General features: G+C 47.6%; 1 protein-coding gene across 1 annotated transcript in view; it reads left to right on the top strand.

Annotated features, from left to right (window-relative positions):
- Positions 1 to 4,652, top strand: part of DUSP16 (dual specificity phosphatase 16) — a 32,908-nt gene extending 28,256 nt beyond the window's left edge. The window contains 6 exon segments of the mRNA XM_075599197.1: positions 678 to 874; positions 1,176 to 1,335; positions 2,019 to 2,142; positions 3,449 to 3,740; positions 3,743 to 4,382; positions 4,385 to 4,652. Coding sequence (XP_075455312.1) covers positions 678 to 874; positions 1,176 to 1,335; positions 2,019 to 2,142; positions 3,449 to 3,740; positions 3,743 to 4,382; positions 4,385 to 4,560 — 1,589 coding nt within the window. The 3' untranslated portion in view covers positions 4,561 to 4,652.
- Positions 4,653 to 11,941: the final 7,289 nt, after the last annotated feature.

Here is an 11,941-nt window from a genome sequence, read left to right on the forward strand (position 1 = left end):
GGGAGAGAGGTGTATAAATAATGGTGGAGTGGGGAAGTTGGAGAGAACAGAAACGCTCACAAAGGAGTGAGGAAACAGTAAACAGAAAATGCAATAGGGAGGGCATAGTGAGATACAGGAGGAGAGACTGGCCAGTTATTGGAGGATAGGAAGAGTACAAATCACAGCTTTTAGAAAGTAAAGTTCTCACAGTTATAAAGTTGTTGTGTAGAGTTCGGATCCTCCTCAATCTTCACCTCCAATTTCAACTCCAAGATTAACTCTGCTACACACTTAAATGTTACACTTTGATGTTACACAGCCAACAACTGGAACAATCTACCTGAGACTCTCACAGCCGCCTCCAGTTTAAAATGTGAGACGGCTGACGTCTTGAAAGAACTTAATCTGGTTTGTGACTGTTACATACGCCCATAATCCTATATTATCAGTCCATGAAATGGCTGTAAATATAACGTATAACCTCTGTTCATATAATGTAACCATTTATTGTAAACGCCACTCTCTACCCAGGACATACTTGAAAACGAGAGGTAACTCTCAATGTATTTTTTTCCTGGTAAGACATTTTTATAAATAAATAACCAATAAGGATACCAATCTAAAGGCCTGACTGAAATAAAATGGTATGTATCTGAGGCCTGTAGGCCCTGCCATGCATTGCTAACGGTATCCAGCTGGTAATGCATCTCCTCGTCCCTCTTTCACAGGTGGCTTCTCTGAATTCTCTGCGTGCTTCCCTGGTCTGTGTGAAGGCAAAGCGTCCATGGTTCCCACATGCATCTCTCAGCCGTGCCTACCTGTATCCAGCGCTGGTCCCACACGGATTCTTCCTCACCTGTACCTGGGCTGCCAAAGGGATGTGCTCAACAAGGTGAGGCAGCGAGGTTTCCACCTCCAATCATTCCTGACTGCAGGGCAAGGCAAACCTGGCGGTCTTGAAATAAATGTTTATTATGCATCTTTATCCTGATCTCTCAACGTTGCGGGGAAATCTTCCAGTAGTTTTCTGTTTTTGGAGAAACCTGGCTGTGAAATAATGTTTTCAGGGACTTAAAGTGTTTCCTTTTAACAGAAAAAAAAAAACATTTTGAAGTCCTCCTTCCCGTTCAGTGCAACCTTGTGCTGGTGCGACTGTTTGTAAAACCTCTCCTCCCCTCTCTCTCTCTGCTCAGGAGCTGATGCAGCAGAATGAGATCGGTTACGTGCTCAACGCCAGCAACACCTGCCCCAAACCCGACTTCATCGCGGATTCCCACTTCCTGCGTGTGCCCGTTAATGACAGTTTCTGCGAGAAGATCCTGCCCTGGCTGGACAAGTCTGTGGACTTTATAGGTGAGGTGTGTGTGTGTGTGTGTGTGTCCTTTAAAAAGGTGATCAGACAGACCAGTTGTTCAAGGTTTTATTGTGCGTGAGATGTGATCTCTAAGGAGGTAAGGCTATATAATCCTGAGCGGATGTTTGGGAATATTTGGGGAGAAACCAGCTTGGAGGGAGGGCAGGCTTTAACACATAGCACACGATACACTAACACGTGTGTGTAACGCACGCACACGTGTGCTTGTATAACCTTTTACCTGCCATCTAATACCAAGTAAATGGGGTGCTAATGATCCAGTATATCAGGTCTTCCACTATTTACACAAAGGTTGCAGACGATGGGGACATTTGTGACCAGGACTGGATCATTGTCTCGCTGACCTGGGTTTAGTTGTACCAGTATGATGTGTTTTTTACGTTTGATACTTGTGGAGATAATTCCAGGCAGGTGATGTTGTCATTGTCTGAGACTGCAGTGTACCGAGATTCCTCGCATATCGCCTTCTGCCCCGTGGAAGGTGGAGCATGTGCTGCTTCAGGGACAGCACAACTCGGGGGGGGGGGGTCAAGAGGTCTCTAAATTCACTGATTAATTCCAATGATGACCTCACAAATTCAATATGGCTCCCTCCTTGTCGCTGAGCACATACTGTCTGTTTCACCCCGCCTCCCTCCTTTTTTTGTTCTGTTTCGCACAGAGAAAGCGAAGGCCTCTAATGACCGCGTCTTGGTCCACTGCTTGGCCGGCATATCTCGCTCTGCCACAATTGCTATCGCTTACATCATGAAGAGGATGGATATGTCCCTGGACGAGGCCTATAGGTAACGCAGCCAAACTGGGGCGCGAGCCGTTCTGATGTAGTTGGCGGAAGGCCGTGGGACCCACACACTACCAGAGCAGCGTGTAACATACGTGTGTGATGTGTAAGCAGCAGTTGTAGTGTCCTGGAACTAGGGGTATGGAGTACCACACCAGAGTAGCAGGTTTTTTTTTTTTTTTTGCGGACAAAATGATATTTTACTTTCTATAATTATTTCCCCCAAGCATAAATATTTAGAAATAGGGTCAGATAAGCCCCAATGTTTTGTTTGTCACAGTACCACTGATTTTATTTAAGCCACTTTGCTCGCTGTCTGTAAATTAAAAATAAAAAAAAATGGGCAAAATGTAAACAAATTCTGTATTGCCCAGCAATACTGCAGTGACCTGCCACTGAAGTGGGTTCACCTTGTTCGTTGGCTTATTGGGACTTTGGCAAGTCTATTTACCCTGCTATCCAAAGGAAAAAGCACTCCAACGCACAGCCAAAATAGAGTGGGTCCCAAACAAAAATAGTAAAAATAAATATTTATTGGTCTCCTTGATAAAGTACCAGTGGGTACGAAACGCGTAGGAGGTTACTTACCTCCGTTTTTTAATATGGACCAATAAATATTTATTGGTCTCCTTGATAAAGTACCAGTGGGTACGAAACGCGTAGGAGGTTACTTACCTCCGTTTTTTAATATGGACCAATAAATATTTATTTTTTGCTATTTTTGTTTGGGACCCACTATTTTGGCTGTGCGTTGGAGTGCTTTTTCCTTTGGATTTCTACTCGTTCTCCTGGTTGCACGCCTGCAAGATACACTGGACTGGGGCAACAGTATGTGAGTACATTATTACAATCTATGTGAGACTAGGACTCTCCCAATGAGGTTTTCGGTCTGAGTTCACCATTCTCAACCTTAAGCCTTCAGGGACAGAGACATCCTGTTATTGACTTTATTGCTATCAAAAGTGCTATTGTTATTGTTTATATACCTCACTAGCCCCAGCAGCTTATCCTTTGTGTCTAGGACATATATATTATTGAATTGTCTTAAGAAGACTGGAATCAAATGTTGGAGCGCATATCACTAACTTGCTCTATTTACCCTGCTATGTCACTTTGCTGCTGTGTCTATTGTGCTGGGTTTAAAAAGAAGCCGTATGAATATATTCTAAAGCTGCTCCATGGCTGAGTGCTTTCAGTCTATTGCAGCTCATGTCCATGTTGTGTAATAAAAATGAATTGCAGTGTAAGGTGTTCTGCGGCTCTATCAATTCCCGGTGTGTCAGCTTCTTCTCTCTTCCCCCTGTCTGCAGGTTTGTGAAGGAGAAGAGGCCGACCATCTCCCCGAACTTCAACTTCTTGGGCCAGCTTCTGGACTTCGAGAAGAAGATCAAGGCTCATGCAGGGCAGATGGCACCCGTCTGCAAGCTGAAGCTGCACCTGGAGCTGGGCCACGGTGAGCAAGGGAGCTCCGTCGAAACCCTCCAGCCCCCCAGCCCACTAAGAACCTACCCTACCTCAGCAGAGCAGCAGCCACGCTACCCCAGGACGCAGGCAGCAACCCCAGAGGAGGCTCCGCTCCTGCAGGGCATCAACGGACTGCATGTGTCTCCGGGGAGCGGCTGGAGGACAGCAATAGGCTCAAGCGCTCCTTTTCCCTGGACATCAAAGCTGTGCCATATTGTGGTTTGAGCAGCACAACTTTGCTTCCATCCACTCCAGACAGCATGGAATTCTACAAGGCTCCCACATCCCTGGAGGGTGGCAGCAAGATGTGCCAGTTCTCACCCGTGGAGGAGGTTTCGGAGCAGACTCCCGAGGCAAGTCCTGACCGGGAAGAAGGAGCGAGGGTCCGTGAGACCACCGTGTCCCGGCAGGCAGAGGGCAAGCTCAGGCAGCCGCAACACATGGGGCGAAGCAGTGTACTGTCCCAGAAGTCGCTGGCGCCCCCCCTGCACCGCAGCGGAAGTGTGGAGGACAACCGCAAAACTAACTTCCTCTTTGGACTGTCCAGCAGCCAACAGCACCTTGCCAAGCCTGGCATGGGACTCAAGGACTGGCACTCGGATATCCTGACAACTCAGGCCACGTCGCTGACCGGCAGCTGGTACTTCACCTCTGACTCCCCCTCCCACTTCTACTCTGCGTCCGCTCTGTACGGGGGAAGCGCCTTCACGGCCTACAGCTGCGGGCAGCTGCCCACCGAGCCATCCTGTGCAGTGCGTAGGAGGCAGAAGCCCAGCGCCCGCGGGACTCCAGGCGAAGCTGGCACGAGGAAAGCCCCTTTGAGAAGCAGTTCAAACGCCGCAGCTGCCAGATGGAGTTTGGGGAGGGGATGGTGGACAGCAGATCCCGAGAAGAGCTGGGCAAAGTGGTCAGCCAGTCTAACTTCTCTGGCAGCATGGAAATCATTGAGGTGTCCTGAGATTGGCATGGGGGGGTGGGGGGGAGGGGAGGGGGGAGCCAGCGTGCTGAGCTTCTCTGGTTTTATTCTTATTATTTTTTTTTTGTTTAATTTTTCTTTCCTGTAAATCTGAGGATTCATAGATTACTGTGCTGGGTTTAGTACTCCATATCCTTAACAATGTGTAAATTCAGCCACTGGCTGTACGGCAGCATTTGGCACCATTTTCCTCTGTGTGTGCGGAGTGCACACGAACAGCCAACGCTTCTTCCCCTAGGGGCTCTGGGGCATGCACAAAGACACCCTTTTATACTTCAATACAGCCCGAATACCCATACCTGCAACAGTATGCCCGAAACCAAACCAAGTAACCGCAAACCTCCGAAAAAAGGTCTGTCCTGTCTGTCCTGTCTGTCCTGTCTCTCCGTCGTGAAGACTCCAGGTAAAGAGTAGTGAGGACAGGTTACCTGCTACACCTATGAGAGCAGGTCCGAGATCCATGTTTATTAAAACTCCTCTCTCTTCCCCCCCCCTCCCCCCTCCCTCTCCTCTTCTCCCCCCCCAACCCCCCCTCTCCTCTTCTCCCCCCCCCCCCCCTCTCCTCTTCTCTCTCGCCTCTTATCTTCCCCCTCTCCTCCCGTTTCCCCCCCCCTCGACACGCTCTCTCCCCACTGGGAGCTGCCACCCCCTCTCCCTCTTCTCCCCACTGGGAGCTACCCCCCCCCCCTCCTTTCTCCCACTGGGAGTTGCCCCCCCCCTCTCCCTCTTCTCTCCCACTGGGAGCTACCCCCCCTCCTTTCTCCCCACTGGGAGTTACTCCCCCACCTCCCACCTCCTTTCTCCCCACTGGGAGTTACCCCCCCCTCCTTACCTCCCTTTCTCCCCCACTGGGAGTTACCCCCCCCCCCCCACCTCCCACCTCCTTTCTCCCCACTGGGAGTTACCCCCACCTCCTTTCTCCCCACTGGGAGTTACCCCACCTCCTTTCTCCCCACTGGGAGTTACCACCCCCACCTCCTTTCTCCCCACTGGGAGTTACCCCCCCCCCCTCCTCCTTACCTCCTTTCTCCCCACTGGGAGTTACCCCCCCACCCCCTCCTTACCTCCTTTCTCCCCACTGGGAGTTACCACCCCACCTCCTTTCTCCCCACTGGAAGTTACCCCCCCCCCTCCTCCTTACCTCCTTTCTTGGAGTTACCACCCCACCTCCTTTCTCCCCACTGGGAGTTACCCCCCCCCCCCCCCCTCCTTACCTCCTTTCTCCCCACTGGGAGTTACCCCCCCCCCCTCCTTTCTCCCCACTGGGAGTTACCCCCCCCTCCTTTCTCCCCACTGGGAGTTACCCCCCCCCCCCTCTCCTTTCTCCCCACTGGGAGTTACCACACCCCCCCCCCCCTCCTCCTTTCTCCCCACACCACCCCCCCTCCCTAACTCCCAGTGGGGAGAAAAGAGGTGAGGGGGGGGGTGTTACTCCCCCCCCCCCCTCCTTTCTCCCTACTGGGAGTTGCTACACCCCCCTAAACAGGGACGTCACTAGCGCAGGGCTGGCCAACTCTATTCCTCAAGGGCCAATAACAGGTCAGGTTTTAAGGATATCCCTGATTCAGCACAGGTGGCTCCGTAGTAAATCTTAACCGGTTAATTCCCCAATCAAGTTAAAAAAAAAAATGATTATACACACACACACCCACAACATATACACACACACACACCCACAACATATACACACACACACCCACAACATATACACACACACACCCACAACATATACACACACACACCCACAACATACACACACACACCCACAACATACACACACACACACCCACAACATACACACACACACACCCACAACATACACACACACACCCACAACATACACACACACACCCACAACATACACACACACACCCACAAACATACACACACTTTTGGTACGAATTGTCTTTTCCCGGAGGTTACACGCGCTCACCAATCCTTCGTCTCTCGGGTACAATCTCCTAATGAGCCAGTATAGAAATCCTAGCGTACGCCGTGGCATCATCGTTGCAAGTAAAGATTTGGGGCCTGTCTTGCTTTCCCTGCGGGACTGCTGTTGGGCCTCCGTAGTTGGCGTAGCAGCTGTTGCTCTTACAGGTGAAATGGCTTATTATTAATTTTTTTCTTGCGCTAACATCTGTCCACGTTGGAATGGTTTGTTCAGCTGCGTCTTTGCCACGGTTGGGTACCGCTGCCGGAATAAGCTGAGCCCTGCCAGTCGTTTCTGACTTTTTTCTGTTGATCTTGTAACTCTCGTTTCAGCCAAACCAGCCTTTCTGTTTAACTTTTTGATTAATTGCATTCGGGTCATGGTAGGAGCAGTTTTCTGCTAGATCTGTTGCAATACCATAGAGCAAGATCATGCGGTGAATGGTATTCTGGGCCGCCGGCAGTAGAAAGCAAACGTTTCAGTCCTTAAGGACCATCCTCAGGGCACAAATCAGACAGACGATCAATGCCCCTTTTTGGGGTGGTAGGACCTACCCACGTTTCGATATGACATACCTGGACCCATGGTGGGTCTTGGTGTGTACACTTTTTTTTGGGGGGGGGGGGGGGGAGTGGGAGGAGGACATAGCTGCTAAAAAAAAACAAAAAAAAACGTACATCACAAATCCGATATAGTGAAGGGTGTGTGAGATCAGTTTAATTCCTGTCTGTTGCCAAGTGGGATTGCACCTTTTTAAAAATAAATAAATAAATAACTGCAGAGGAAATGCACCTTTTTTAAAGATTTATTACTGTATAATAGGGTGTCTGATTTTCACCTCATTGTTGTTCGTCCCACAGAAATGTGCCCAAAGCCAAGGTTAAAATGGCTGCTAAAGCCCTAAATCACTAAGTGACATAATTACCTGCAACTCGATAAGATTATTTGTCATCCAATTGTCAGAGGGCTCAGGATAAGGCAGTGTCACTGATCTGACTTTGTGGTCTGATTTTTATATTGGGTATTATGGTAATAAGTAGCGTGTGCTTGTGCGTGTGCGTGTCCCAGGATTGTACATTATATTCCAGGTGTTTTTTATTTTTATCATTAACACACGTCACACCGTTTCCACACCTCTGTAAATTGAAGCAATGGTAACCACATGTGATGCACAGTAACACAGGTTGCGGCTTCAGGGAGTGAAGAACCTGAAATAACAGATTCAATGACGTGCAAGATCGCTTCAAAACAAGAGACTGTTTGTAACCATAAAAAGCGGGTCTTTTTGCCGTGTGCAAGAAGAATGTGTAACGAGATTACATGCAGTTTCTGGGTCTGTTTGACGTGATCGGTCTTGAAGGGAGGAGGAAATATAAAAATGATCAACTAGCCTATTAAACACCTGTTGAGAACACAATTGTTATTTTTTTGTCATGAAAATTGCATGCTGGGCTCTTCAACTGGCAGCCCCCGGGCCGAATCTGCCCCCCAAGCTGCTGTGAAGTAGTCCCCTAACACTGCCCCTGCTAATTGTATACCTGTTGCATCCAAGTGCAGTTTTCCACACTACTTGTAACTTAACTCTGGGGTGCTCAACTTCAGTCCCAAGGCCCCCTCCCCAGGATATCCCAGCTTCAGCGCAGGTGGTTGTTGACTGCACCACCTGTGCTAAAGCAGGGATATCCTGAAAACCTGATCTGTTGGGGAGAGGAGGAGGAGGAGGGGAGGGAGGGGGGGGGGGGGGGTGTTTACTTGAGGATTGTAGTTACTCACCCCTGCTCTAGTCCTTAACTCACTACCCCCACACCGTGCCTCTGTAATGAGTAGTTCTTAGTTGCTTTAATATTTTTATACAGGGTCCTCAAGCCCCTCCCCCCCTAAATAGGTCAGGTTTTCAGGATATCTCTGCTTCAGCACAGGCTTTGTCTGAGCCACCTGTGCTGAAGCTGAGGGTGCTTGAGGACTGGAGTTGAGCATCCCTGAGTTAAAGTAATTAATGTAAATGTGTTTGGTACAGATAGCATTAATGTTTTATATATCATTTTCATGTATTAAATTACAATAAGCCTGTGGCCCTAATGCACCAAAATGTTTTCTGGTCTTTTGGAAACAAGTTTGCGAGCCCGGCTGTATGTTAAGTTGCATATACCTCTAATTGGCGTCTTTCTCAACAAGACTTTAACTGGTTATTTGGTGTTGGTGCTAATATGAAGGGAGAGAATTTAATACAGAGGCTTTTGTTCTGCCTCCCAATATTTTCACACTTGCCCCCCTGCTTTTTGGGCAGGTTAAAAAGATTTGAGAAATGTTCCCGTCTCACACTTTATTGAATAACGTGTACATTATTTGTGCGCCATTTAAGTCGCATGCAGATCGCGCACAATTTCAAAGACCGAATAAAATCGTCACCTACATACATTTTTAAAAAAAAAATAACCATTGCCGCACAATTTGGACTTAAGCTTTTTCTTCAATGGATACAGAGCGATGAAGTTATGGGGGGGGGGGGGGGAGGGGGATATATTGCTATTTACTGTCCAGGGGGAGGGGGATATATTGCTATTTGTAGGAATGATGGATGATGCTGCTGCTGCTGGTTTTTTTCCCCCCTCCTTGACTGATGAAAGGATGGGATCACACGGCCACACCCTTTCCCATCATGTGGTCTCTTAGGAACAATCACATTTGGCGCCCCTCGATTGCGATCGGCTCTAGTGGTGATGTGCAGTGGGAGTGGCTATCCCTGCTTCAGCAGAGGTGGCTTTGTCAGAGACCGAGCCACCTGTGCTGAAGCAGGGATACCTCTAATACCTGGCCTGTTGGTGGCCCTTTGATTGGAGTTGCCCACCCCTGATTTGCAGCCCACCCCTGATTTGCAGCATATGTCATAAGGGTGAACAGAGGCCTGGCCCTTGTGACGTACAACTCGAGGGGTTAAATGCTGATACCCAGCTACTATCCTTTTTTAGAAGGGGTTCCTTAACAGAAATGGATGTGTTAACTAATCAATTACAGTATAAATATCATTAAACATCTCTGCAGTGTAGAAAGCATGAAAAATCTTGTTGATGGATTATATATATTTTTTTTATTTGTAACGATTCTACAATATTTTAGCAATTGCCTTTTTACGTTTTTTCTTCCTCCTAATCACATACTTCAGTGACAAATTCTCCCACATCAAATACTGTTTTGAATAACTGATGTTTTGCAGGGACTTTTAAATATGGCCATCATTGTGAATAATGTAAGAGTTGCTTTAGCATTCAGCCCCAAATCACTGCAACATTGGAATCGTCGTGGCGGTCCTTGCCTCATTTCGGTATGATCCCTTGGCTAACCCCCAGCATGTCCAGTGTGTAACTTGTTGTTTTTATGTTTTGTGAGTTGGAATTTTGAGCCTAAAATTGGAAAATATCTTGAACAAGACATTAAAAAAAAAACAAAAAAAAAATCATATTGGTTCGTCCGAGAAATGTCATTTTATTGCAACTCGTGTACGGGTCCGAGTGAGGATTGGACTTTATAATCCAGGGTTGCAAATGTGTTTTATTGCGTACATGGTGTGAGAGAGAGGTGCTGAATTCTCTGGTTGGCTGTAGCTGGTTAGCTCCTGTCCTGCTTGGCAGATGTCTGGCCAAAGCTTCTGTCCTGCAGGTGATCAATCCTTTTTGTTTTCTTTCTGTTCCTGATGGGCAGAGCAATAGTATGCAGGCTACTCTGGCCCACAAAGGGTGCGTGTGCTGGTTGTGCTTACACCCTCCCTTGGCAAGAGGCCGGCTAGCAAAGGGGAGGGAGAGGCTCCTGCCTTCAAATACAGTCCAACTTTGCTGTGCACAATGCAGGTGCTGCTGGTGCTGAAGGTGTTAAGGAAACCAGACACCCAGGTTTAACCCTAGAGGGATTTTTGGGTTAGGCAGGGAGGTTTTTCAGAGTGCGCATAAACACTTGTTTTGTACTTGTCAATCTCTGGACCACCCTGTCTATTAGTAAAGATGGGGGGCTTTGCTTCTGTAAAGTCTTGAACATCACACAAAAGGGAGCAGCCAGGGGAAAACCCTAATCTCAGCTCATCGTGTTTACAGATAAACATTAGTTACAATTAGATCTACGTGAGGTTAGATGTAACCTCAGATCAGTGCGCTAGACCTTGCAGGAAGTATACCTTGAAACATAACGTCTCTACTGTTTCACTCTGGCTCTGCATGCTTAGTACTCAAAATAACGGGCCTGCAGCTCAATGTTATAAAACAGGTGCAGCTGCTCTGCGTGCCCGGGTAACAGCTGCTCTGTTACTCCATGTGCCGCGCAGGGCTGCGCTTATCTGGACTTGGAAGCACAGCGGGAGCCGTCCAGCAGGTAGCGGCTGAGTGACGAGCCGGCGGTGACGGAGGAAATGCCACGTGATATCGCACAGGCTTGCGAATGACATGCTGTCTAAATGGGACAGAGAGGACTGGTTACCCGAGCATCACTTGGACGTCCATCAGGGCACCTGACCTTACGCAGTGGCGCGAGGGGCTACGGTTTCTATACTATTAACCCCTTTTTCTGCCATTAGAGACCCAGCCTTATAGCAGAGACTCTGATCATTCCGGTAGGAACGGACCACGGACCCACACGGTTTGTCATTGACAAACAGAGCTCCAGAAATGATCTCCACGCGTGCTGCAAATACTACACAGATTAACCCCCACTACTTTGTAATATGTTGCAAGTTGCTCTCGTCCTGACGGGGTTAAGTTTGTAGAGGTCACGTGATGCTTTGTATTAGATATTAAAATTGCATTTAATTTTTTTTTTAATGAGTTTTAATATACTGCTAATTCTTTGATTTCTATAGCAGGTTTATCCCACCTCCCCAGCAGTGCAAGATATTTGTAACACTTTCCTGTCTGGGATAATTTGTTGCCAATAGTCCCAGCATTTTGAACTGGATAATGTTTTTACTTAAAAAATATTTTACCAGGAAGTAATCCAGTGAGAGTTACCTCTTTTTCAAGTTTGTTACTGTAGTAATATTAGAATATATTGTAGCTGCTGAGTTACACTGATAGCTGCCTTTCAGTTTCAAGTCAATGCTTCTATTTAGTCAACCCTGGGAAGCAGGATTTTGCTGATCGCGCACAGGAGAACGAATCGATCAGCTGCTTAGGTAGTTTTCAATAAAGGTAATCAAAGACTACATATAGTAAAACAAAAAATAAAATATATATAAATATATATTCAAACTGCTTGGCTTGCCTTTTTTAAATGGTCTGTAATCAAGAAAAGTTTGAGACTCAAGATAAATGTCACAGATTTAAAGGGACAGCCTACATCAGGGGTGGCCAACCCCAATCTTCAAGGGTCACCAACAGGTCAGGTTTTCAAGATATTCCTGCTTCAGCACAGGTGGCTCAATCAGAGGCTCAGTCAAAGACTGCCACCTGT

This window comes from Ascaphus truei, chromosome 5 (assembly GCF_040206685.1).
Source record: "Ascaphus truei isolate aAscTru1 chromosome 5, aAscTru1.hap1, whole genome shotgun sequence".
NCBI classification, from domain to species: domain Eukaryota; kingdom Metazoa; phylum Chordata; class Amphibia; order Anura; family Ascaphidae; genus Ascaphus; species Ascaphus truei.